Below are 26,652 nucleotides of genomic sequence, written 5' to 3' on the forward strand. Positions count from 1 at the left end.
TCCCCCCAATTTTTTTTTTGTCAAGGTAAAAATACACACATAAACACACACTTGTAAAAACGTTGCTTTAAAACACAGGCTTTTTTCCAGGATTTGATGCTTAACCGTTTGTCAAATACCCTATCTGCTCTGTTGCAGATAAGACTAAAGAAAATACTGGAAGTGATGGAACAATTTTTTATTATTAAGCTCTTTTGAATTTTTCATACTCCTGAACAGTGAACTCTGATAATGTTCTGTGCATATATTCATTACCTTTGCAACAGCAACATTGTGAATTCACACTCAGTAACATGTATATCCAATGTGAATACTCTCATTAAATTGTCAACGAATAACTGTACCATTAATTTCCTTTTCAAATAAATTGGGTAAGTGCATTAATGTTTCAGAGTTTAAAGAAGTCAGATTTTATAGAACGTAGCAAAAGGGATTGGAAATGGCATGGCTGGCTGTGATTGTAAAATGTAAACCTTCAAAGCTGTCCATTATAAATCATCTCGAAGTACCTGAACTTGAACGTTTCCAAACCCAATGAATTTTGGATAGTAGCAGTATCAGTATCTTAACACGAACCTTTCTATTTCATCAGCTGGGCACTGAGCATCTCTAGAAAAACCTTATTTTAAGTATCTATACAAGAACATAGAAGGAGGTAGATAATACTCCACGTTGCCCTCTGTTTTAGCTGTTTATTTTATTTTATAACATTTTACATTCATAAAAAAACTAATTGCATCTTTCTGTGTTTACATTTTTCCTTTAAATTAATTCAGCTTGACTCTTTGTCCTTTGATGTTGTTTTGCAGTACTCCTAAGACTGAAATTTAATTATGTTGTTAAAAAGGCCTAACGCATTTTAGCACTTTATTACCTTCCAGTCTAAACATTAACATTTTCAGTATTTTCCCCCAAACTCAAACCAGTATCTTATACAGGCTATTGCCTGCTGGCTTCACTTATGAAAAACTTCCGATGAGCAGAATGAGAGTAACTATAGTAACCAATGATGAAGTTCAACCTATTTTTGATGCGTATAAAGTTGTTGTGAAAATCAGCAATATTTCAGGCAGCAAGCAAATAATTCTAAAATAAGGTTCTTCCCTGTGAGATACACAGTAGTTATTTCAGGTCAGGAAAGAATCAGGACATTGTGGAACTCAAAATAAAATAAAATAAAATATAATAAAATAAAATAAAATAAAATAAAATATGCACATTTAGTTAGGGTATCTCTTCCTTCTAAGCCAACATGCATGCTCAGAGAATATTAATACCACCCTGTTGCAGGTGGAGTGATTAGTTTAGTGCCCAGTTCATCATGGTCATGGACATCACTGTGCCCTGTGTTTCTGCTCATCTGGGCACTTCTGTAAATTTGGGGGACTAGGTGTTGCTTAGGTTGGGTGGAATTTGTTGTAAACAATGTACATATTTTGCAAAGTAGTACAGAAAGCTATTACAGGAGATGTACCAAAATCTCCCAATGTAAGACTGACAAAGAGTGTGAAAAATAGGCCTAATAGATACATAAATCTGATGCAATGCAGATGAAAATTTTAAACTGAAAAAATGCAGACATGATGTGACAGATACATTTGAGAAATTTGCATTGAATTAATCTAATTGTTTTTGCTGAAAGGAAATGAGCAACAGAAGGTCTTTAACTTGCATTCAAAAAAATTGTATCCGTTTTGGTTTTCTTCTAGGTGCACTGAAATATTTAAAGCATTTTTTTAAGTTGACCAAAAGCAAGCAATCATTTAATTCCTACTGCATTCAATGCAAGAATCATTTATTCAGGGTTTTATTTTGAAAGAAAAGATCTTTTGACCTTTGCAGTGTAAATGTGTGCTTTCACAGTCTGTGGCATACATCCAAGTTTCCAGTTGTAATGTAATAAAAAATAAGGTTCAATGAAAGTAGACATTTTGAGTTGTGATAGCTCAAATTTATGAATGAATTTACTATCGCTACATTGTTTTGAGCACTTCCAGTAGAAAACATAAAGATTTCCATTTTCGTATGTTATTTCTGTGCTGTCACATTTGCTTTGTTCGTTGTGTAAGACATTGACTGAACTTATTTCCTCATGTTTACAGCAGAACACACAGTAATATTAAGTTATTCACTAATTTTGTTGTCTTTCGTTGATCCGTATTTTCTCCTTCTGTTATGGTTAGTTGTGAGAGGATTTCTAGCTCGCCAGCGCTTGCTACAGAAGATGAGCATCAAACAGCAAGAGGTCACCTCAATCAAAAGCTTCTTGCAGAATGCTGAGGATATGGGATTGAAAACATATGATGCCTTGGTCATTCAAAATGCTTCTGACATTGCTCGGGAGAACGACCGACTTCGTAATGAAATGAACACTGCTTACCACAGGGAGAAGTTAGAGGCTCGAAACAGACCAGAAGAAGTCCACAAAAGGTAAGATGAGAAGACACCTACTGTGAAACAAAGTGTTTCTTCAGTTTTATTGATTTCCTTCCATCCTTAGAACGTCATAGAAATGACTGAGAAATTGCAAGAGGTTTCTCAAGCATATACTCAGCCCAGACCAATGTTAGGGCCCATTTTTTTCTTTGTATCAGGTAGTTAAGCCTAGAAACTTAAGAACAACCCTAATATCCTATTCAGGAGAGACTGAGCTTTATAGGAACTTATTCAAGTATCTGAGGCATGTATTTTTTACAGAAATATTTTTTAATTATACGATAAATAGATTATAGCTGAACTTTCATCAAACTAAATAAACAAAAGAAAAATTCTTCTAACTTAAAATCCAACCATTAGGAAATTGACAAGATAATGCAAAACAGCTGGGAAGGCATTAAAATACAATAAAGCCCAGCCTAAGAAATCCTGATTATGCATTGAACTAGCTGGATTGATTGTGAGGAGGATTATTTCCTCTTATTTAAAAATAGACAAATGTTTTCTTGTTTAACTCCAATCAGAGTTTTCAGGAGTACCTGTTTTACAATTCCAACAAATGCTGGTGAGTCTTTTTCTAGGAACTGAGTCCCCGGTCTCTTTTCTCTCAGACAACTGAATGGGTAGAGGTAGCATTTGCCATTAATAGGTATGTCTATAGCAGGAATGTGTCTATAACTTGCTGGACATATAAATGTTTATTTTTCTGTAGAACCTTAATTTTCGTTCAGAACAACTCCCTTTGCTTTCATTGCTTTTGTCAGTGACTTTTATTAAAGCGAAAATGGCAGTGCATCTGCTTAATTAGCTTCAAATATCCCGGTGATTACATATTGGAGGAAATGCTTTTGTAGGAAAGACTGTAATTAAACATTACAGTGAAAACAAATTATCCACTGAGCACCGTGCTTTCATCTTTAGCTATTTCATTTACTACATGGGCAGCTGGCTATATCCTGTGCATGAATTCCAGCTCTGCTGGTGATTTATCATGCAGAAATACATTAAAAAAAAAAAAAAAAACACAAAAACATGGGGATGCGTTTGTATAATGTTGGCATAGTCATCTTCTGTCTAATACATTACCACTCTAAATGAAAAGGTTTTCATAGTTTTGATTTTTGGAGGAATAAAATATTAGCAGAATTTTTGTTCAAAATCAATGTGTTGGAAGCTGCCGACAAACATAATTTCTCAATACATGTTGAAATAGAAAAAGAAAAAAAAAAAGGAAAGAAAAGGAATAAGTAAAACTCCAAAATTGTGATTGAAATAGCTAAACATAATGTCATAATTAATATTATTAAAATGATAACTAATAATTAAGCTTAAACAGGAAGATGTATAGATATCTAGGTGGAATTGTTCAAGCAGCCAATGTAGCTTGTGGAAAAGGTCATCTAATATTTTAAGATTTGCATTATCTAAATAGAATTTATCTAAATAGAATTTATAGTTGTCTTTTTAGAAAATAATGACAAAGGCTCAGCATTTGCTGCCTCAGTAACTTTCTATTAAAATGGATTTCCCAGAAATTATCATTCAGATTGAAAACCCAGCTTTCGATTGTGTGTAGCAATCAAAGTGTGAACAATTCATTCTGTGAATGTCTGATCAAGAATACCAAACTGCTTAAGGGAAGGCTGCATTTGTGTGAAAAAGGGCTAGTGTCCTGATTTATCATGGAACAGGAAATGGAAGAAAGCGAGCAGCTTGATCTGGATTTGTTTGTCAGAAGATTACTACACACATCCCCTTGCCTCAGCAGGGGAGTTGTGAGATTGTTTACCAAAAAGCTGTTGTTATGTTTGCATGAACAGGTTCATTGTTAGTGCTTGAATAATGCATCTGGGCCTCTTCTTCTGTGTTTGCAGAGCTGAAGACAAGGGTGGGAAGGTCTCTGAGGACAGCTTTGCCGGCTGTCGAACGCCGAAGCACTTTCATTCCAGCTCTGTCCCTGTCCCCATGGCAGTGGACGGCTTGGTACATTCTGCGGCTGGGTCATCCATCAGATCCCCCTCCCTGCACTCTGTGTTCAGCATGGACGACAGCACTAGCCTGCCGTCACCAAGGAAACAGCCTCCTCCCAAACCAAAGAGGGACCCCAACACACGACTGAGTGCTTCCTACGAGGCTGTTAGTGCTTGCTTGTCGGCAGCTTCTAAGGAAACCGCTAATGAAGGTTAGGCATAAAGGGAGAAACAGTTGCAAATGTTGCTCTAGGTTATTGATTTATTCTCTTCACTTTGATCCTTTTGAACACAGGCAAGCGCCTTTGAGAAGTCCTGCTTCACTGAAATATTTCAGTGGCAGTAAATAAAATTAGTCGATTTGTGATTTGTTTCCAAATCAGCAAATAATACTCGTGTGTCCTAATTGCCTAGTTTGTCAACAACCAAAACCTATTTGCAGAACTCCCTCTAGAGACAAATGATCTTTGTCAACTGTTCTACCCCACTGACCATTTTCTTTCAGCTTTTAAACTGTGTGTTAGAATACCTTGCATCACTAAAACAGGATGCTCAATTCTTGAATTTCACATTAAACTCTCTCCTATTTCTTCCCTGCATTCACATGAATAACTTATGTGCCAGTGGTTTACATTTGTGTCATAACTTGCTTACAGAGAATTTTTGTTTGGAAGGAGAGTGCTATGGAAGTCTCAAAGTGTCTTGATGCATTATAGTGCATATAGAAAGGTTTTGAGTTCAGTTGTTCTATTTTCCTTCACCCTTAAAATGAATGAATGCAAGATGAAGGGGAGGAATGCATTCTGCTTTTCCTTGATAAGCGTGACTTGTGTCTTTGTGTAAAGGATCCGCTAGACTTCTCAGGGAAGATCCTTCAGGTTGGGTTGAAAGCTGTGTATAACTATTCTCTAATCCTGCATACAATGGATGGAAACCTTTACAACTCCCTCTTGCAAAATAATTACTGTTCTCATGTCCAGTTCATTAGATGCAAGTCCATTTTTCTTAACCTCTTCCTTGCTCTTTCAAGCTCTGTGTAAGAAGAGATGAACTGTATCCAATATATTTTTAAACTAGTATGACTTAAGGAGCTCTGTAGTCGTTTGGGCTTCCTGTGCCCAGATCTGCAAGAGATTATTGTTTTAACCAAAAAGCTCTAGCAGAGGTTTTTGAAAGAATTACGATTGATATATATGTATATATCTGGTCTTAAGACTAATGCTTGTATACACTCACAAACAACTTTGGAATTCTTCTCATACGTATGAAACAATAGGGCCAGTTTCCCTGCTGTATACTCATTTTCCAAGAATTATGGCAGTTTCCTGAGTCTTTGTCCAAAACCAGCTCTGATGTACAGCATCTAATTTTGATCTTAAAAGACCAATCACCTAGGTGTCTTGTGTCTTCATTCCGCAAGTGCCTGGAGGCTGTAAAAAGACGTTTAGCTTAGTTAACTGTATGTTCAGTTGCGGAATTGCCCTTAGGCTGTGGGATTCCCTAACTTTATAAATTATTTCCACACTCACAGCACAAAAGAAGAAGAGACAGGCATAATATATGCCTATAATTAGAGTTTTATAGATGTTGTATAAAAGGGGGATACTTCAGTTACTGGCAATGACAGGGTGTCAAAGCAGCACCATGCTGAACCTCCTTGTTAAAAGCATGCCCCTCTCCCTTGGGGCAAAAGGAGTAACAGGCACATATTTCTATGCATTACAGACCTTGCAGTGAACATTTGGATTCAAAAGAAATCTCCTCAGGTGTTTTCATCTTTCAGTGGCAGTAGACATTACCAAAGCAGATTATATGCCCAAGTAGCAGGGGCTTGTGGTATGGAAGCTGAAAGTTCTGCTTTTCATTCCTTGAAATATTTATACTTTTGACTGAATCCCTGTGTTTGTGACTGCTGCTCATTGCAAAACTCTATGGGCAACATTTGAAGGCTTAAAATACTAGACCTGTGAAAGAAAATCTGTCTTTGATCTGTTAATAACTCAGACCTTTTTCACTTCTCTAGTGCTGACCCGTCCAAGGCCACACAGTGATGACTATAGCACCATGAAAAAAATACCTCCCAGAAAACCAAAACGAAGTCCTAATACAAAACTTAGTGGCTCTTATGAAGAAATACCTGGCCAAAAGCCTGGGGATGTAAAACAGGCAAGCATAGTAGCTAAACCAGGTGGCTATGACACTGTGACAGTACAGAGAGCAACTTGTGCTGATGGGCCACCACATGGCATGTTGAGTCTCTATATGTCACAAGAAGAGGAGGAAAATGAGCCTGTCTATATTGAAATGGTAGGGAATGCAATGAAAAGCAGTTCTGCTGAAGCAGAAAGCCCAGAACAAGGAGAGTCTGTATATGAAGAAATGAAGTATTTTCTACCAGAAGAAGGAAGTAATGGTAATGCAATAATCCCAGTAGTAACTGGGTCTCCTCCTCTGTTTTTTGAAAGCAAAAAAAACGTTAATATTGAGGATGGAACGTTGGATGGAAACAGTCAAGCAGCTTTGATCTGTAAAGACTCTTGTGACATTCCAGCCCCTTTCCCTAACTTGCTCCCACACAGACCACCACTTCTTGTATTTCCTCCAACCCCTGTCACATGTTCACCTGCTTCTGATGAATCACCTCTAACACCACTAGAAGTCAAAAAGCTTCCTGTCTTGGAAACCAACCTAAAATACCCTGTGCAATCAGAAGGCTCAAGTCCATTATCACCACAGTACTCCAAAAGCCAGAAAGGGGAGAATGAAAGACCAGCATCTCCAGGCTTGGTTGTGTTCAATGTTTCCAGCAAAGTGACTCCTCCTTCCACACCACCTCCTCCTCTCCCACCACCCCCTCCTCCTGTACCACCTCCTATTTCCTACCGGGCTTCCACACATTTTGCCTTTCCTCCAGAGACTTGTTCTAGTTTTCTGATTAATGCAGGGAAAACAGGTACAAACTCAGATCTATCTAAAGTACCTCAGAGACCAAATCCTGCTCAGCTTGGATGCTCTTCTTCTCCATTCTCCAAACTGCCTTATTCCCCAAAGGTGGCAAGAGCAGATCACAGGAAACTGAACTCAAATTCCTCATCTTCATTTTCATACAGCCCTACAAACTCAAGGTCATTGACCAGTCCCCTTGATGAGTTAACTAGCTTGTTCAACTCAGGACGGAGTGTGCTACGAAAATCTGCAGCAGGACGTAAGATCAGGGAGCCAGAAGGTAAGACAGACCTCTGTGCTTCTGTATACTATATTTTTTCTGCACCAAAATGTTCTTACATTGGAAGCTGATAGAGTAGGTAAAAATACAAACCAAAACAGTTGTTTGTTTGTTTGTTTTTAAAAATAAAGCTCTATTGTAGTAATACGAAACGTGTAGTAAATAGATTTCATATAAAAATTATAGGTCTTCAGTTTTTCTCTGAGAAGTCAACTGTTCTTTTACCAAAATGTTTGTATGATGCAAATTTAGATGGATTATTTTTAACATTCCAGCAGTCTCAGTAAAATAAACACAGATGTTATGTCATATGAAGATGAATTTATTATATCAATCTATAGAAATACTTTGAATGAAATATGTGGCTAAGTGTCTGATAGATAGCATGTACTTTAATTTGAAAATTTTCTTTTAAGGTTTCGTTATTACATTTCTGTGATATACAGCCATTCTTATTCTCCCAAATAAAGCTGAGACAGAGACATGTGCCACAAAATATATTTATTTCCATTCTCTATCCTTTATTCTCACCTTTCCTATTATTTACATACACCTGTGTACATATCCAGAGATTACCTGGTATCCTGGCTTTCTGGCATCTGAAGAACATCTTTTGAATCTAGTATAAAAGGCAAGTGTAAAAAGAAGCAAAGCTTGCCATTTTGCTAAAGGTTTTTTGAGATCGCAGTCCTCAGACATTGTCCCTTTATTTGCCTTGTCCAGGTAATAAAGGGTTTAATGTTGCTACTGCAACAAGTCTATGGAACTTATGAATACTGTAAATTCATCGTGATGTTAACAGATTCAATTAGCTGCTCTTTGAGGGTGAGGTGCTTCTGACCTGGCTTTGTCCATCTAAAACCTCGATATAAAAGCATCAAATCCTTAGGCTATGAAGAGACATTTGGGGCGTTTAATTCTTCCTGTCTTTCTCCATTGGGTATGAGGAAAGTCTAGATGCTTAAACTAGTAGAGTGGTAACTTCTAATTGATTAAAGTTGAAGTAAATCCTGGTTCTCCATATCGATTACAACACTGACTCCAGTCTTGACATAACTTTCCTGACGTAAAAAAAAAAAAAAAAAGAAAAGAAAAAGTATCCTATTGAAAATAGTCACTGCACTGTATATAGAAACTTCTCTCCCTGGTAGCATCTCCCAAACAAAACATTTTGTGAATTTAAAATTCAGAGTGAAATACCCTCCAGACTGTTTTCTCTGCTTCTGCTGCATCTTCATTTCTGTCTGTCCAAACAGCTTGTCTTAATCAAGAGCTGAGTGCAGCGTGTTCATAATGGGCAATATGAAGTTCTATTTTTTAAATATAAAACAGTAGAGAATGAGATAGATTATCTTCTTATTCATTGCCCATTTTCTTAAATACATACTGCTCCATTGATTTCAGTATCATATCCTGATTTATGCAGCTATAATAGAAAAGAAGCTGGTGTTTGCACTTACTCTGGATATGTGTATGTCTGCCTGTGTTCCACCTTATCCCTCCATTCCTATGAACCTTGGCATCCTTCAGCCAAAACCCCTTTATCCAAATACAGCAGGGAGATCAACATCTCAAAGCTAATGGGCTTTCTACAGGTTTCATGAAAGTTAATGGGTAGGTGCAAGCAAGAGACTTATACTGGGAGAAAGGGTCATACCAGCTGTCAGAGAAACGATGGTGGACAGGACACTTGTGAGTTCTCCAGATCTTGAAAAAGCTTTAGCTGGACCGTACATGTTCCTACATGCTGAATTCAGTCAGCCTTGAGCTATAGATTGAGACTTCATCAGTTCTCAACAGAATGCCTTGTTTGTTATTCTGAGTGTATGAATTGCTGAAGTTTGTAAAGGAGACATTGCAGTAGTTTTGCTTGATTTGGCAAAATTACTTGATAACATTCAATGCCTAGAAATGTATGAAGAATGTTTTCTTGGTTTACTTTTAGGTTTTGTCTGTTTGTTTTTTAAGTTGGGAGTCTTATTTTATCATACATATAATACATTTTTATCTGCTGGGAAGTAACTATTAAAGTTAGCTCTTTGGATGTATCTTCTCAAGGGTCGCTCAATGCACCTGCTGAGGAAGTGTGTTAAGCCTACTCCAACCAAGTCACAAAACTGACCTTTACCTTAAAAAAAACTTTCTTTGGAATGGAGGATTTTTGCAAACTCAATTTTTAACTAAATTTGACCAAGATAGAGTTCAGCTTGGGTCCCCTGTGGGTCGAAGCTGATGCATTAGCAGAGGCTACTATATAAAAACTCTAAATTTACCTTTTGCATGGAAAATGTTGTACTTCTAAATATTTCATCAAGGCAGTGCTAAGTATGAAAGATCAAAGTTCAGGAAAGATATAAGATAAAAAACCTGAATCAATATTTTATGAGCTAGGAAGCTGCTATATACTACTAAGTGTGGTTACATATGAATAGCTCAATGATGAGCAGATGGACTGAAAGTAACAATGAAATACAGGTGAATGTGTGTGCGTGTTTTTACAATTTGCCTTTTTTCATGTACTTCATGTGTTCAGTTCATTTCTAGGGTAACAGGTGGAAAACAAATCCTTCATTTAACCTCTTATGAAAAGTAATAAGATGGCAATCAGCAGAGTTGTCTCCGTTATGAAAAACTAGAAGTTGTCCATGTCTTACCTTCTGAATTTTTATCACTTATTTCCTAATGCATATTAAGGTCCTGAAAGACTCCTCTTTATAGTCTTTTTGTCATTTGTAGTATTTTATTTATAGTAGACGGTGCGGTAAAAAAAAAATTAATGTTAATTCATTAAAATTAAAGGCGTGGCCTAGAGTAGCACTCCATAATGTGCAATTTCCTTTATTTCCATAAGTCATAACCTACCAACAACCTTATCTAAAAACAGAAAGTAAAATTGGGGGCCATTTTGAAGTCAAGGAGAGTTAGCTGTGGGAATCAATAAGTTTCTATGTGGGATCATCAGCCTTGGAGATAAAAGCTTCCTTGCCAATAAAAGTGCAATACAGACAGATCCGCCAACATGCCTCCCTCTTGCCTAGAGGAGTAATTTCAAGGCCTGAGAACACTGATGTCCTTTTGGCTTCTGACCTCTCTGTGGGAACTGATCATCCAGAATTACAATGGAATAGATTTGTGGTTTTCTGATGGACTGCAGACTTATTGTGAACTGAACTGAGAGCACTCTTCTTTCACACAGGCAACAGAAAAAAATAATCAAATGGCAATAATTTTTATTGCCTGGTGGCCTAGCCTGGCCATATTTTTTTAGATAACGGTAGCATCTGCTGGTTCAAGCAATGATCAAGATCATAGAGTGTGCAATTTCTTGCAAAATACTTTACATGTAATAGGGTAAGTTTTCTGCTCTGCAAAGCTTATAGTTTAAATAAGCAAAACTGTAACAGGTGAGAACTGAGATAAAGTGATTTATCCAAGGTTCAAAAGAGTTGTCATTGAAGCCACAGCTGTATTGTTAGGCAGGGATTTCCTTTTACTCCACATAAAACAAGACTTTAATCAGATAAGCAATAATACACACACACACACACACACACTTTTGTTCTCCATGATTTCTAGAAGTACAAACTTTAGTTTGCAAGACAACTAGAACGTGAATGGTTGTGAGCAGAGGCCCTACTCAGATATTTCTAGACAGGACCTTAGATTTGAAACTACACTTCATGAAACCCAATTCAATGCCTTAATCACTAAACCACACTCTCTAGCAGAAAGTACAAATATTTTCAACTATTCAACATATGGGACATTCTTTATATAAGGAAGAGCCAATTACATGTTTAAGCATTTCATGTTAAATATTTGTGGAGCAAGGACATTTCCTCAGCATGGATCAATGATACTCAGATTGCTAGGCCATGGTGTTATCTCTCTTGATTGGTACAGTTGATAATAAATTATTCCTTACAAACGGGAATTGTTTCAGCTTCAGAACAAAAGACAGAATAATTCCCAGCCCATCATCAATGCTCAGATTGGAGGAGTGGGAACTCATGTCGATTTTAAAGGGAAAGGAACAAAGGAAATATGATTTTTCCCTTAACCTGGATGAATTTTCTTACCATCGGGATACTGAAATAAAGACTTAATACCTTCTCTCCTTCCTGCTTGTTGAGAAAAGATGGATGCTTAACTCTGAGCAAAACAAAATGTGCAACCTTGCAATGCCAGATTTAGGTGCCTAAGAAATAAAATGGGGAAGACCTTTCCTTTATGTAGGTCATCAATGTATAGGCTTCCAAGTTTTGTGAATTTTTGTTACTATTTCAGTACAAGTAGATCTGTAAATGCAAATCTATACAGGCTTCAGCGACCTATTACTTTCCAGAACAGTTTAGTAACTCGCATAGTAGCAACAGAAAAGGCATGCAAACATTAGATTGCTAACAAAATACCAATGTGCTTTGAATGTTTGCCCAATATCTTTGGCATCCATTACCTATACGAATCCCTTCTTTGACTACTTCCAAAGTGAGGTACGTCAAAGGCAGGTGGCGTCACATATCTGTGAATTACTCGGCATTCTCTAGTTTAAGCACTGGAGGTCACAGGAAGATAGTTACAATTGACAAATAATACACATATTTAGACATACCTAGCTGGGACTAGAGCTTGCCGAACACTCTTTATTGAAATTGTCTCAGACTTGGAAAATAACAGGATTTATGTGAATGTATGGGAGTACTGTCCTGTCAGAGGCAGGTATCCTTTTGATAGCTAGTAAATAATTTCTTTCTATCAATCAGCAGATTAGAGTAAGCTATTGTACAGCTAAAGTCTCAACAGTGGTTTGCAAATTAAATCCCCACTGGGGTTTCTGAGATGAAATCCCAGTCCCTTATCCTCTAAGCCACTCAGCTTTTCTTCTTAAACAACTTAATAAAGATAATATTCATATCTGCATGTCATTATTCCTACCTTATATGGATACAATGTAATAGTTTTACTTTCTTTGTGGCAAAAGCCAACAATTTACAAAACATGAGTAATACAGAAAGCCGTGTGGTCACCTTTTATTTTCTTTTACCCATGAATGCTGGAGGAATGATTACGTGAGGCATTGGACTTCTGTAACACCTTCAAAGTAAAATTCACAAAGCATTAAAACTTTAACGAATTAAGTTTCACAGCACTTCTCAGAAAGAGATTAATATCTGTTTATATAATTGCCTTAATTACCAGGGAGTGAGGGTGACTTTCTGTGACTAATTTTCAGATTAGATATCCAAACACAGGAGAGTCATCACTCTCTGATTCACTGTGGACTACTTGCAGCTCTCAATCTGAAGCTCTTACAGTAGGTACAGAAAAGTTGGAGAAAGTTGAAGCGCTGCTAGTAAGAGTTTAATGCGAGTCGTTAAAGAAGGGCCATACTTGGCCAGCTGGAGGTGCCCTATGCAGAAAATTACAAAGGATGGACAGAAATGGTGGCAGTACAGTTGCCATCCAGCCCATGCTGGGTGTTTTTTTCTGAGGAAATCATTGTGGTTTGCATTACTGCAGCAGAAAAAGGGGTCAGAAGAGTCTAGAGAAAGTAAACTTCATTCCTGTTTGGAGAATGTCTATGAACTCCTTTACAGCCTGAAAGATACCACCTCAATCTGAAGTCTTCTCATTTATAAGTCTACCATTATCTGCATAATTTTTCATTTAAAAAACAAAACAAAACAAAACAAACCCCTGTTGTTTTAGGATAAACACAATATACCAAAAATAATTTTCCATTTCATGTTCTCTGAAAACTAGTATATGTTACTGCTGGGGAGTTGCTTGGGTTTCTGTTATGACTTTTTTTATTTTTTCACTGTAGTATTTCTCTTCCTGGCTGATTTCACTGTTTGCTCTTACAGCCTAAAATAATGTAATGTGTTATCTGCTTTGTTTTTCTGTTCTGACATGGAAATGAGGCTTTGTGTGATTACCATAAACAATTTTAACCAGAAGATTATTAAAAGAACAAAGCAAGTCTCGTTTGTGTTTCAGGTGAAAAAAAAAAAAAAAAGAATGCATATTTTCATAAGCCTTTATTATATTTATTCTGCATTTTAAATGCTTGTATTGAAAAAAAAAATCAAATCTTTAGCACTCCTCCACACATTTCACAAAGCTATATCCAGTCAAATTGAGGTTGGAGAAGACTGTGCAGCCCCAGGAAATCTCACTGCATCTTTGACATGATCTTATACTGTAAGTATCTACAGCTGTCAGAAAAGGATCCTGGAGTGGACAGACCCTTGGTTTGACCAAGTAGAGGATCTCTTATGTTCATACCTATCCACTGTGTGGCAGGAAGGAAGCTTAGGAGAAGTAATTGCAACAACTTTTCTGTTCCTTTTAAATGGTCCATCTCTGAGAACTGCAGGCATTCCTTTTAAATTACTGATTTTTTTTTTGCTTTCTTTCCATTGAGTTGGATTTACTTTGTGTCCCCTTCATCGTGTCTGATACTGAAGAACAATAACCACACAGTACTGGTTCAAGCTGAGTATATTTCAAGCCCCATAGATTGGAATAATAGCCCACCTTTAGTCATTACTTTGATCATTGACGTAGGCTTCTACAGGATTATTATTTTCATAACAATGTATTTTCTTTGCCTTCTAATGCAACACAATTGGTTTATTCAGCAATGGTTTTGAAAGTTGTCTCATCACTAACAGTGTTCTGAGCTTTTTTAAAACAGTCTTCAGTATTTTTTATTTATGATCCAAGATGTAGAACCACAAAGGGTTTTATTAAGGAACCACTACATCACTAATTGTAAAACAAAGATAAATTAATGTGAGAAATTAGTCATATCTAAGGGAACAAGAAAATTGAATTGTAGCACATTTCTATTCCTGATACCAACCAAGAATATGGCTGTTTGGCAGTAAACGTCGTATCACTTGGTTTTACAGGACTACAGGCATTTGGGACATAGTGGAGAATGAAATTTGAACACATTTTAGTGAAAGTCTCTAATTAAATTTTCAGCCTGAGTGAGAAATCTGTTCAGATGCTTTTAACTAATTTACATCCAGCTCAGCATTAAATCATCTTTTGCATAGAGCCTCGATAGAGAACAATAATTCCATTTCACACAAAATGTAAAGATTGTGACATTTATTTTTGTTTTGCCCTGAAGTGAAAAACAAGCATGTGCAGAAATAAATATTCTTTCATGTTCAGTCTTTCAAAAATCTTTGGTAAGTATTGGAATGGTTTACCTCAAAAATACTACAGTTTGTCTTACTGGAAATGATAACTATTAAATGTGCTGACTTTTATTTTTGGACATAGATAAGATCGAGAGTGACCATTTCAGCACTGGTCAGGTTGTCGTTTAGGGGTATGTTAGCACAGCAACCAAAGATGTATTATAAACAAACCAAGCTACTTCTGAACTCACAGGGTCAGGTATCCAAGAGCAACACAGTTGTGGCTGCAGAAACTCCAGCCCCTCGGTGATGACCCAAAGTTCTTGACAGGACTTGTGCAGCTCACCATTAAACTCTGCACACCCATGTGTGTGGATTGTGTTCTAGTTCTGCTGTTGGCATTTTGTGGGGCTGGATGGAGAAGCAAGAAAAGACAGTAGGAAAGAGACTGGTCATAGATTTGGTCATAATGTCTCCTTCTCTGGAGACATTCAAAACCTGCCTGGATGCCTTCCTATGTAACCTCATCTAGGTGTTCCTGCTCCGGCAGGGGGATTGGACTAGATGATCTTTTGAAGTCACTTCCAATCCCTAACATTCTGTGATTCTGTGATAAACATGAGGTGCCCTGACCCTCATGTTCTCTCCACACTGCTGCACTCTGCCATTGAGACGGTAGGAGAGTGCTTGGAAGTGGAGCACTGGAAATAAGACTAGCAGTTTGGAGCATCTGTCTTCTGCCTGGGCCCACTAATGAGTGGAAAACCAAAGAAGCCTTCAAGTTCAGCGCTCTTTTGACTTGAGTTGTCACTCAATTTTAAAATGATGAAAAATGAAATTGAATTTTATCCTTTCTGTGGTGCAATTTTTAAAAGAAAAAAACATTAAATAATTAAACCTGAAGTTCCAAATTTCATTATTTCTTTTAGCTCTTTCCTTAAGGGCTGGTTGCAGTGTGATGCTGATGTAGTGACAGTTTTAGCCACAGGTTAGCTATATTTGTGCACAGTATGGATGTTTATCACATTGCATAGCCCTGTGTTCTTGCTTTGAGGTTCATGGATGTGTCATTGACCATCACTGTATCCCTTCAAAATGAACTTAAAAATAAGGTAAAGAAATATCTAAATTTGACTTTTAGTTTTGAAGTTCACTCTGAAAGTAAATAGGGAGTGTTGTCCAAGAGGTTTTCCAGAAGAGTTGTCCTTCCTTGGTGGGCAGGATTATAGTATAGGTGATCCAAAAATATTCCTTGGATTTTCCCCCAGGATCTGCTCACACAATGTATCTGCCCAAGGCAGTCACACTGAGACTCCTGCGTTGCAGTCAGTGCCAGAGCTGGTATGAGAGAGATCCTGAAAAATCTCTGTAGAAGAATTCTGTAGAAAAAGTAAATAGAATTGATGTGATGCTGTTGGCAGTAGCAAATTCCTGTCTGTTTGTTTGTTTTGGGTTTTTTGTTTGTTTATTTTTACAATATTTGCAACTGTGTTTGAGGGGGAGGAAGGTTGAGACAGTGTCTCATCACATAATTCCTTCCAACAGCAGCTATGGCCCAGCAGTAATAGCTGTTCTGTTACTGAGATACCACACACAAACATAAACAAACTTAAATGTTTGCCTTCAAAAAGAACTGCTGCATCCATATTAGTTAGAAGAAAACAGTTTAAAAAAGGGAAGCTGTGTTTCTTACTAAATTGCCTCCTCCTTTTCCAGCACACTAGCAGTTTATTAACCACACAAACACAAGAAATAGACTCTTTGGTCAGCCAAGCAACACACCTAACAGTAAACAAAACTATTACAGAGTAAAATCGGCTACTTTTTTCCATATTAGACTTGAAAAGGTGGGTAACATGGGAACATGGAAGGAAGAAATGTTTTCTCCTAAGGCAGAAAAGTGTTCCAAGCAGTGCTGCCCTCCTTCTTGCCCTCTGTGGTTAGTGATGGACACCACAAAGTCCTGCAGAGATCAGTTCCTAGGGAAGATGGGGTGACTGAAGTCCCCAGTCTCTGAAACATGTGCACTGGCTGGACTCTAGCACACTCGCTGCATTGAAAAGATCTTCCACGTTCTTGCTCAGATACTACCAAGTAGGAGAGGTGGCAGCCTGTGTAGATATTCTTAATCCATTACCAGAATTTAAGAAGGCTGTTTTCTCCACTTCATCAGCAGGACTCTTTGTCTCATGCTGGGAACAAGCATAATTAAAACAATTCAGAGTCCTCCAGACAGGGAAAGAAGACACTTGTGTTATCACCAACTCTGAAAGTTTACCTGACTCAGAGATGTCTCTAACATTACTTCGAGGAAGGAGGGGAAGGTTTGCAGCTGGTAATGACTGTCACTGAAATAAATGTAAAATGAGAGCACTGTCTTCCTACCAGCATCAGTCCATCAGAGAAGAAAGCAGAAGAAACCTTTCTCTTTTATGTGTATATTTCCCATAGCTGTGAAGTGATTCATGTAAAATTGATTGAGCTGATGATTCTTAAAGGCTGCACCAGATCCAGGAGTTCCTGCAGTCACTTCAGCCACTTCTTTCTCACTATCAGCCTTATCTTCTGCACTGTGGCTGATGGGCGTCACACTAACACAATGTTCTTCAGAGGAGCTCTTTACCACCAGCAGAGTGAGTTTTGTTACTTGATGTTCTTTATGGGCTGCATCGCCCCTCTTTGCCTACCAGTGTTCATACAGAGTTTCTGTGAATGCATCTTCCCAGAGCGAAGAAGTGCTCTGGAAATGCACTTTGAAGATGCACAATTGAAGAACACAGCTTCTGGAGTGGCTTGTAACACCACCAGATAGCTCCACTTACACAGCTCAGAGGGAAAGAAAGGGTGCTGAAGTGACAGTGCAAATTCATTGCCACCTATCCTAGGAGCATCATTGCAGGGGGAAATCCTAGACAATTGCTGCCGCAAGGGCAGCCTTGTGAGGTGAAATAAATCAATGAATAATTATTGCCTCTGTTGGCAGTGGCAGCCAGCAGCATAGCTATGAGGGTGAGACAGGCAGCATATACTCGCAGGCTGGAGGACTCCTGCTCCATTTCTTTCAGCAAATAAGATGCATCTGTTTGCCTCCAGCTCTCAGCAGACAAAGTAAATACTCGTGCTATAGCAGGTCACAGTGCGACTTCACGTGGGTAAACTGAACTACTCTGAAGCAATATGCATTCATCCAGCTAAAGGACACCCAAGACAACATGTGCTGAGGATAGTGAGTAAATGCCACAGGCAAGGAATATCTCAACAGTAAGTGAGAAAAAAACAGGAAACACCAAGTGCAATTGTCAACGTGCAACAAAACACAGTGGTAAACACTCAAGACGTAATCAAATGGCCTGTCCTTATTTAAGCTTCCTCTCTGTTTCCTTCATAAAACAGACAAACAGACAAACAAAAAGCCTGCATAATTTCTATTTTTTTTTTTCTCCCCTCACTTCAGTGTCCACTTACCACAGTAAATGTAACCAATATTCAGGATTGGCCACTAGGATTCAGTGTATCCCTGACTCTCCCAAGAAAGAGTGAGAGCACAGATCAGGAATCCCTTCTGTCTGCAACATCTTGTCTTTCATATGCTGGTTAATAGGATCCATCCGTTCTCACTTATTCACATGTATAATGGCAAGCTGCTTGATTTGAAATTTCCATTTTGCTGGATGCCAGCCACAGGTTTCAGGGGAATCAAGCTATTTAGCTTTTAGATTTCATGACAGACCAGGTACAAAAAGCTTTGACTCCTGTATTACATTAATTTATCTACCAGAATGTATGTATTTTCCAGATTTCATAATTGCTAATGAAGTGTGAATGGCTGTGGATCTTGATAACTAAAAACATATATTGTCTGTTGGTTAGAGGAAGTCATGTTTGCCATGAATGAAGAAATAATGTTTGACATTATCCTGGGATTTATTAAAGACATTAAATGATAAGAAGGGGAACTGTTTTTCCCTTTTTTCATTTATTTCTTTCCAGAATTATATGTGTTACATACTTTTGTAGGTTTCGTTCCTTTGTGGAAAAACTTTTAAGCTTTTTCTATAACATTTTTGGTTTCCGTTTTATGGGGCTGATGTTTTTGTTGGCCAGGACAGAGACTGTTTCTACTTTGGGACCTAGATACACCCTGCTTAGCTTGTGGCACTGAAATTCCTCAGCTGGGAACTCAGCCTTAGCTCTCTGCTTAATTAATGAAAAAGAACACGTGCCTTGAAAGGATGGCCAGGTCCACTCATTTCTGATTGTGGTAACTAGTGCTGTCAAGGTGAAGGGCTATGTCTGTTTTAGTAGACAAGTGCCAGGGAAGGTCCTGGATATGGCAGCTCAATCCTCGGTGCAGTCGAAGTTCTAGAGCAGTCCCTGGCATGGTTTGGGACTTGGCAGGCTGGCTCCCACACAGATCTGGGCATGGTTCAGGAAGTGGCCCAGGCCAGGGCCTGTTCCCAGTAGACAACTTGGATGCAGCCTCTCTGCTGTGGAGGGCAAGAAAGTGTAATAGCATGGACATGGGTCTCTTACCATTTGCCTCAGGGCCAGAGAACAGTTCTGAGCACATTTGAATTACCAGAATATACAAAGCAAGAGGCCCCTCTGTATTTACCCTGTATTACGAATCCCTTGGTGCTTTGGCAGCACTGCACAGAGCATCCAAGGTAAGCATGAATCTGATCCAAAACCCACTGAAAGGAGTGGAAGCCTTCTGTTGTTATTAATGAGTTTTGAGTCAGACTGTAAATGAGCACTAAAGAAGTATTTGAAAAAGAAGTATTTGAAAAAAAAAAAAAAAGAACACAGGGGAACGGATATACATTATGGATATGCCCACTTTTAAAGAAAGAACAAAAAAAGGTCTTTGACAGAAAAGAAAAATATAACCCAACCAGGTGAGTTGCTGCTGGGCTTTTAATAACATACTACCTTTTTTCATGTCTTACTGCATAAAGAGTCTATGTTGACTCCATCTAAATACTGAAATCAGTCATTGATTTATACTTTGCTTTAGAATGGGCTAAATATATAATTTCCTTACAAAATTAATAGTTTCTCAAAATGTTTCATTATTGCACTTTAATTTGTCATCCAAATAGAGCATATACTACCCCGTTAACTAATTTGGTGATAACAGTATTGATTCCGCCTAAATACTCCTTATGAAATAACTAGGATGTTTGGGATGCTGCATTTTATGTTTGAGAAAAATGAGCTTAATAACGAGATATTTGGAAGTTGTAGCTCAATTAAAAGAGTTTAAGTATTCTTTTGACAAAAAAGTTCTATTGTGTAGATTTTCAGTGCGTTGGGTTTAAGAGTGAGAAAATGACTCAAAAAGGACAATAAAAAGCAGATATTTCATTCCTATGATTGCCATACTTTGACTTTTCTTTCCAAAATAAGTGAAATTTCAGTCCACCCTGTGCCTTATGACTTTGTCATAATTTTTAATCCCAGTCTTTTCCAGGAACACTTAGAATAACAAGCAAATGTGGGTTTCATGAGCTGCCTCTTTTGTATGCCTTTCCTCTTACACTTTTCAAATAATGTTGATGTAGTTAATTATGGGTTTATTGGAACACAGAACTTGCTTGTAAGGAAATAATTGTTACACTTTGATTTGCCATGCTCTGCTTAAAAGCACTGTACACGTGATTGCTTCCAGCTATTAACTGTGCTGCAGTTGAGGGGCAGATTATGCCCCAGTCCAAACATCTGTACATCCTTGTAGTCCATACATCCTCATTAACTGCAAGATTAGTCAGAGCGGAATTTGACTGAGTCAGAGATATCTTTTTGGCAAAGTCAGTTTACTGAAATAATAATCGAAATGCTGTTCACTGTTGCAAAGAGTCTGTAGGTTTTCACTTAAGCTTGTATTCCTTTCATAATCATGAACTCCTACCATGCTCTTACAGCTGATACCTCTCTGCAGCTAATCTCTCACAAGTAGACATGGATGACTCTTCAAATAACATTTATTACTAGCTGGAAACTGTTAAAATGCTGTTATTTAAAAAAAAATTTAAAAAAATCAGCCACCCATCTGGTGACAACAGCAGAGTGCAAGCCTGAACAAAAAACTAACATTCTGTGTATTGGTGAAAGATGTCCAACTGTAGGAATAATAGTTTTCTCCTCTCTCCTAAAGTGTTGCTGATGATTTCAGAAAGTTGATAAGGGATGGGAGAGCAGTGCATGCTTCTGTCTTCAAGGATTCATGGCAGCAGAGGGAAGCCAACAGTAATGTTCAGAAAAGCCCAACACTCTATATGAGGTGAATGAGAAAACATGAAGGTGAAATGAATTTCAGACCAATATTTGATGGATAATATTGGAATCAGTAGGAATTTTCTAAGTTTTTAGAGAGCTTTTCTATATCTTTTATAACTGCCCACAGTATTCCTGTGCAATGATACACTGTGTGAAATAGAAATATTATGATAAAAAGTCAAGAGACAGATTTCTTATGCTCAGAGATATTTTGGGTAGTGGGGAGGCAGGACAGAGAGAGATACCCCAGCTCAGAAGATAATATCAGGGCCTTTTGATGTGTTAAATCTTATTGAAAAACAGAAAACAAATGCAAAGTCCCGCACTTGGGAAGGAAGTACTTCTTACAATGACACAAGCTGGGGACACTGTCCCAGAGAGCAGCTCTGGGGAAGGGCTTCTGGGGCAGCCAGCCCTGGCAGCAGAGCTGACCAGCAGCGTCTGGGGCTGCATCAGCAGGAGCACAGCCAGGAGCTCGGGGCAGGGGTTGTCCCCTTTGCCCAGCACTCCTTGTCAGACCACAACTGGGTACCGTGGCCAATTTGCTGCCCCCAATGCAGGAAAGACACTGAAAACCTGGAGTGAGTTCAGCCCCATGACACCCAGGGCTGAAGGGTGTCCCCGAGCAGAGGCTGGGGCAGCGGGGCTTGTCCAGCCTGGGGCAAAGACGGTTTCGGGGACACTCACAGCCAGCCCAGTGCCTGGGGAGGGGATGCAGAGGGTCAGGCGGGCCCGTCACAGCCGTGCGTGGCCGGGGAACAAGATACGGCAGCAGGAACTGAACCAAAGGGGTTCAGGCTGGTGCTGGAACCTCTCCCCATGAGGACAGGCTGGCCAGGGGCAGGCAGGGGGACAGGCTGCCCAGGGAGGTTGGGCAGGCTCCAGCCTTGGAGGGTTTCTGGACCCAGCTCAGCAAAGCCCTGAGCAGCCTGTTCTGATCCCACCACTGTGCCTGCTTGGAGCTGGGGTGCACGAGGGACCTACTGAGGCCCCTTCCAACATGAATTACACAGTCATCTCTGTTAAGTTTTGCAGCACTGGGACAGTACACTGGTTACACCTGGCTAAAGCTTCCTCTTGTTATCCTGTTTGTGGAAAAGATTTTCTGCACACAAAGTCCAAAATAAATAGGCAGTACTTGTTTGCTAGGGATGCACTCTGGCTTCTCCAGGAGTCTTTTAGAAGTTAGCCAACATACGTGGTTACACTTTTTCCACAGACTCACATGACTCTACTCCAACAAGGTGTTGCGGGGAAGTAATTTAGGATTCTATTTACTGAAGAACAATCTTTAGATTTCTCAAAGAAAATCGCGACTTAAAAGAATTCGATGGCAGGTTCACCCTATTATTTACTGCACGGAAGAAATACACCAAGCTGAATGCTGCTTACCTCCTCTGGGGCCTGGACCAAACTGCTGCTGGTTTGGCTTGTGGGGGTGGGTCAAGTGCATCCACCACACAAGGACATGAACAAGCCTATATATAGAAAATTAGTATGAGTACCTTTATATAATCCAGATTATTCTGAAACAAAATATAGTCTTCTTTCCCACCCCCAGGATTAATTAAATATGGCACTACAAAGTGTATTTTCTCTGTGCAGTCTTCACTAAAGTTGTGTTTTTCTTACAATGATTGAACAGAGTAAGTGGAACAACAGATCTTTATCTAGAAAGGTGTCCCAAAAGATGTGCTGCATAACTGTCCACTACTTGCTTCTGCCATTTTAGGATGATATTTTAGCTCAATAGTAGCTATCCACAATTCTTTGCAGCATTTCATCTTACAGATATAAAGGAGAAAAGATAACACTTTTCTTTTTCCAAGAGCTCTTCATGTATGCCATGAAAAGATATCAATGTACCTATGAAACAAAAGGCTTCTGCAAATAGCAATGCAAGAAAAAGTCTTTCTACTTGCGCATTCTTAAATGAATTGCATATGTCAGGCAAATCAATAAATCTTTTGGATATCAAGACAAATAAGGATCCCAGCCACTTCCCTTGAGACTCTTTATGTAAAAGGTGGCACAATAATTATGTAGGTGGATTATGATCTATAGGCAAGTGCGCTGACTATTAACATCTAAAAGTGATGTTTCCTTTTCAGACAAATTTAATATGAGCTGCAAAGATGCATTTTGCCGTCAACTTGCTTGTACAAAAGCTAAATCAGGCATGCTTTTATAATTGTAGTGCATGCATTTTCCATCTCAGACTCTGGTTCTACCGCCTTCCCCAAGTCAGTTATTGTGGGTAGAGCTGGCCTAATTTATTCAATGCATAGCACATTTGCCTAAATACACAGTTTGTGAAACAGTGCCCCTGAAACATTCCAATCAGATCTGGCAAAAAGTAATGATCAGGGAATGAGGGCAGGGGAGGGAGCAAAGAAAATATTGAAATGTCTTATTCTGACAGCTTGGAAATGAAATCTTTGACTTTTCAGGACAGCTTTTTTGCTAGAAGAGAAAATGTTAAGAAAGATTCAGAGTTAGATAACTGAAAGCTAAACAAAACTAAGAAAGCCCTTTTCAATTAAATGGAACATTTCAAGTAAACAAGTTTTTATTTCACTAATTCATTTTTTAAATTTTGGTACTTTGTAAACCAGGTAGGTTTTTTCGGTTCAGGCATACAAATGAAAAATCAACCATGCAGTCAACACTAATTTTGAAAACCTGAAGGCACATTATCTGTTATTTGGTGAAAAAGTGTTCTTCCTGTTGCCTTGAAAAATCTCATGTGCTCAAGACTTATAAGAATATACTGAATCTTTGGGAGAGCTGAGGATGTCATTGGAAGTATGGATGAATGTTGTAATGTTGTTTTTAACAGCTAGTGTTTTATCCTCCACTTGTTGTTGTTGTTGTTATTATGACGAAACTTAAATAGGCGCAACCAAAATCAAGGAGTAGCTGTTCAAGAGCTGACATAGAAGAAAAATTTCTATTTAGAGTGCTAAAATGAGGGCTTTTGTACCCAGGTCAGCCATAATATGCCAGCCTCGAAGTGAAGGCCAGATCTCAGAGAGTATGGAGTTAGGAAAACTGAAATGGAGTTAAATGGAGAGAGAACTGAATTCAGCTTTGTCGTCTGTGAAACAAACTTGATTATGGCAAGGAAAAACTATGGGTATGTTCACCACAAAATGAAGAGAAACTTGGAAAAGAGAGGAGAATCCACCCAAAACTGCAGAGCCTTGCCAGCACTGCATTTCACGCAGCTTCATCAGCCCTTCCACACGAGGGTGGAGTGAGAGTAGCCTGGGATGCCAGAGTTGAGGTGGGGGTCCCTCCTACCATTCCCCATCCATTCTTGATCTTGTCTCCCAGTCTCTATCTTGCCTCCCAGCCCTGAACTCCAGTGGGGAGCTCTACCTGGTCATGGCTGGTGGCTGAGCCCCATTTCTTGTGCTCTGGACTGACAAAGCCGGGCGAGCTCAGAGCCACTCCGGGCACTTTCTTATGAGCTGTTTTGCTTTGCGTGGATGTGCCATCAGCCAGAGCGGGGAGAAGGGAAGGGTTTTGCCCTCCTCTTTGAAGAAGTGCCTGTGCATTGTACACAGCTTGGGAAGGCCTGCAGGATCAGGCTCCTCTTGATGTCTTGAAGAAATTTGACTAAAAAGCTATGATGTGAAAACCTGGAATTTTATGACAGCTGATAGCTGGAGAGCCCTGAGGCAGGGTAAATAATGCCCATGGGGAGGCATCTTGTGACCTATGTTTTCATATCAAAAGCCATAAGAGAAACAAACAAACAAACCCCAAACACAAACAAAGTTTAGTGTGTTAGTATCACCTAATGCAATGGTGAACTGTATTGCAGTGTCAAGAGCGGTATATGAACTCATGTGAAATGGAAGAGAATCTTAAACAGAGGCAATACAAAAATTCGTTGAGTTTTATCAGCTGATATTTGTGTGAAAAGAAACAGTAGAGATGAAATTTTGGTAATGTCTGTCACTTCCATAATCTTTAAATGGTTACAGGTGGAACACTAGCAAAAAGAAAAACAAAAAAAAAAAAAAAGGGAAAAACACTGCAAAATTCACTAAAAGTCACTGACTTAACTCTTCCATAGTTATCACTGCACTCATGAATTTAGTGATTAATTACATGCATTTTATAAAGTAACTTGGTTTTTATGTGTTATTTTTTTCTACTTTTGTGGAAACCACTAGTTAATAGGAAGCTGACAATCTCTTTCTCTGTTTGTGTCAGGTGCTGAAACTAATCTGAACTTGAGGAGCAAGGAAGATCCAAATACATCAGATATTGGATCAGAAACCCAGGACAAAAATGCAAATAACCATGGTATTCAGTCATCTAATCTACTGTCCAGTTCTGTGACTGCTGAAAATGGAAATTCAGTATCAAATGGTAAGCAGTTTTTAATCCTAAAGCTCTTTTAACATGAAATTGCTGAAGTGTTGCCTTGAATTAGCTTTTTAAGATATACTCAAGCTGGAATCTTCTGAGTTGTGAAATATCTGTGTTTCTGGAACTGGCTTAACTTTGTATGTGTGAGCTGATAAGCCCCTCTCCAGTAAAAGCTGAATGTGAAGAAAATAAAACAGCCTCTCTTGAAGAACTTGTTATTAGTTCAGCTCCAAGTCTATAAACAACCTGAGGCACAGAGGACTGAGATGGGAGATTTCTGATCCTATAATCAATACAAATGGGACAGAAAATATAAAATTGGGATCTCCCTTTGCTACAGGTGCCTTAGTAGTGAATGCCAGCTTGTTAATCATTACAACAAGATGATCAAAATGGTGCAAAAGCAATGACAGAAAGAATGAAATCTTTTGAGAACCTCAAAGCATAAATCCTAATGATATAACACCTGTATTACATAAAATCACATAATGCAGATACACAAGTACGAATAGACACAAGACAAATAGAAAGTATTTGTTTTGATGGAATGTGGAAAAGCAGATGTCTAAATACTTGCATGGCATTAGGTACAGTTATCTTCATGCTGAAAACTTACATCTAAATATGGTTTATGTAAGCAGATCAGTTGTATAGCCTTTAGTGTTAAGGGTAGAACTACACATAATGTAGTCGATATTTTGAGGGAAAAAATGTTAGGTCAAGTGAAATATTACATTTTATTTTCCAAATATGTTCTTTTTTTTTTTTTTTTTCTAAAGGCCAGGGTGCTTAATACACAATGTTTTAAAATGAAAATTTAAATTTTCTTACAAAACTGAAACATTTCAAAATCAAATAATTCCTTTATTTCAATAAGACCTATTCTGCAAATTCTACAGTGCTTGGCCTAAACAATTCTTCTTGCTCCCTCTGATAATCAAAGCAGAAAACTCATCCAGCCTGAAAAGCTGTGCGAGTGTAAAGGTGCATTCATCTCTGTGTGCTCTGTTACACACTGTGACAGAAGAAAAAGGCATCTTTGGCCATTACAACCATCTCCCCATTTATATCAATATAATAATTTGGGCAGTAGGGGAGAATATTTTCAGTACATATAACAGTCAGGCTGTTAAGTTAACACAAAAACTGTAAGTAGACCAAGCCTTTGATTCCTTTCTATGTAGGATTTTAAGCATATATT

General features: G+C 38.4%; 1 protein-coding gene across 3 annotated transcripts in view; it reads left to right on the top strand.

Moving 5' to 3' along the window:
• MYO16 (myosin XVI) overlaps positions 1–26,652 on the top strand; it is a 385,805-nt gene that overhangs the window by 336,136 nt on the left and 23,017 nt on the right. For all 3 annotated transcript variants that reach the window (XM_065058425.1, XM_021296623.2, XM_005509047.4), the window contains exons 30-33: positions 2,184–2,430; positions 4,311–4,618; positions 6,430–7,632; positions 25,293–25,451. In XM_065058425.1, the coding sequence (XP_064914497.1) occupies positions 2,184–2,430; positions 4,311–4,618; positions 6,430–7,632; positions 25,293–25,451 (1,917 nt within the window). The remainder of the gene's footprint in view (positions 1–2,183; positions 2,431–4,310; positions 4,619–6,429; positions 7,633–25,292; positions 25,452–26,652) is intronic.

This window comes from Columba livia, chromosome 1 (assembly GCF_036013475.1).
Source record: "Columba livia isolate bColLiv1 breed racing homer chromosome 1, bColLiv1.pat.W.v2, whole genome shotgun sequence".
Lineage (NCBI taxonomy): Eukaryota > Metazoa > Chordata > Aves > Columbiformes > Columbidae > Columba > Columba livia.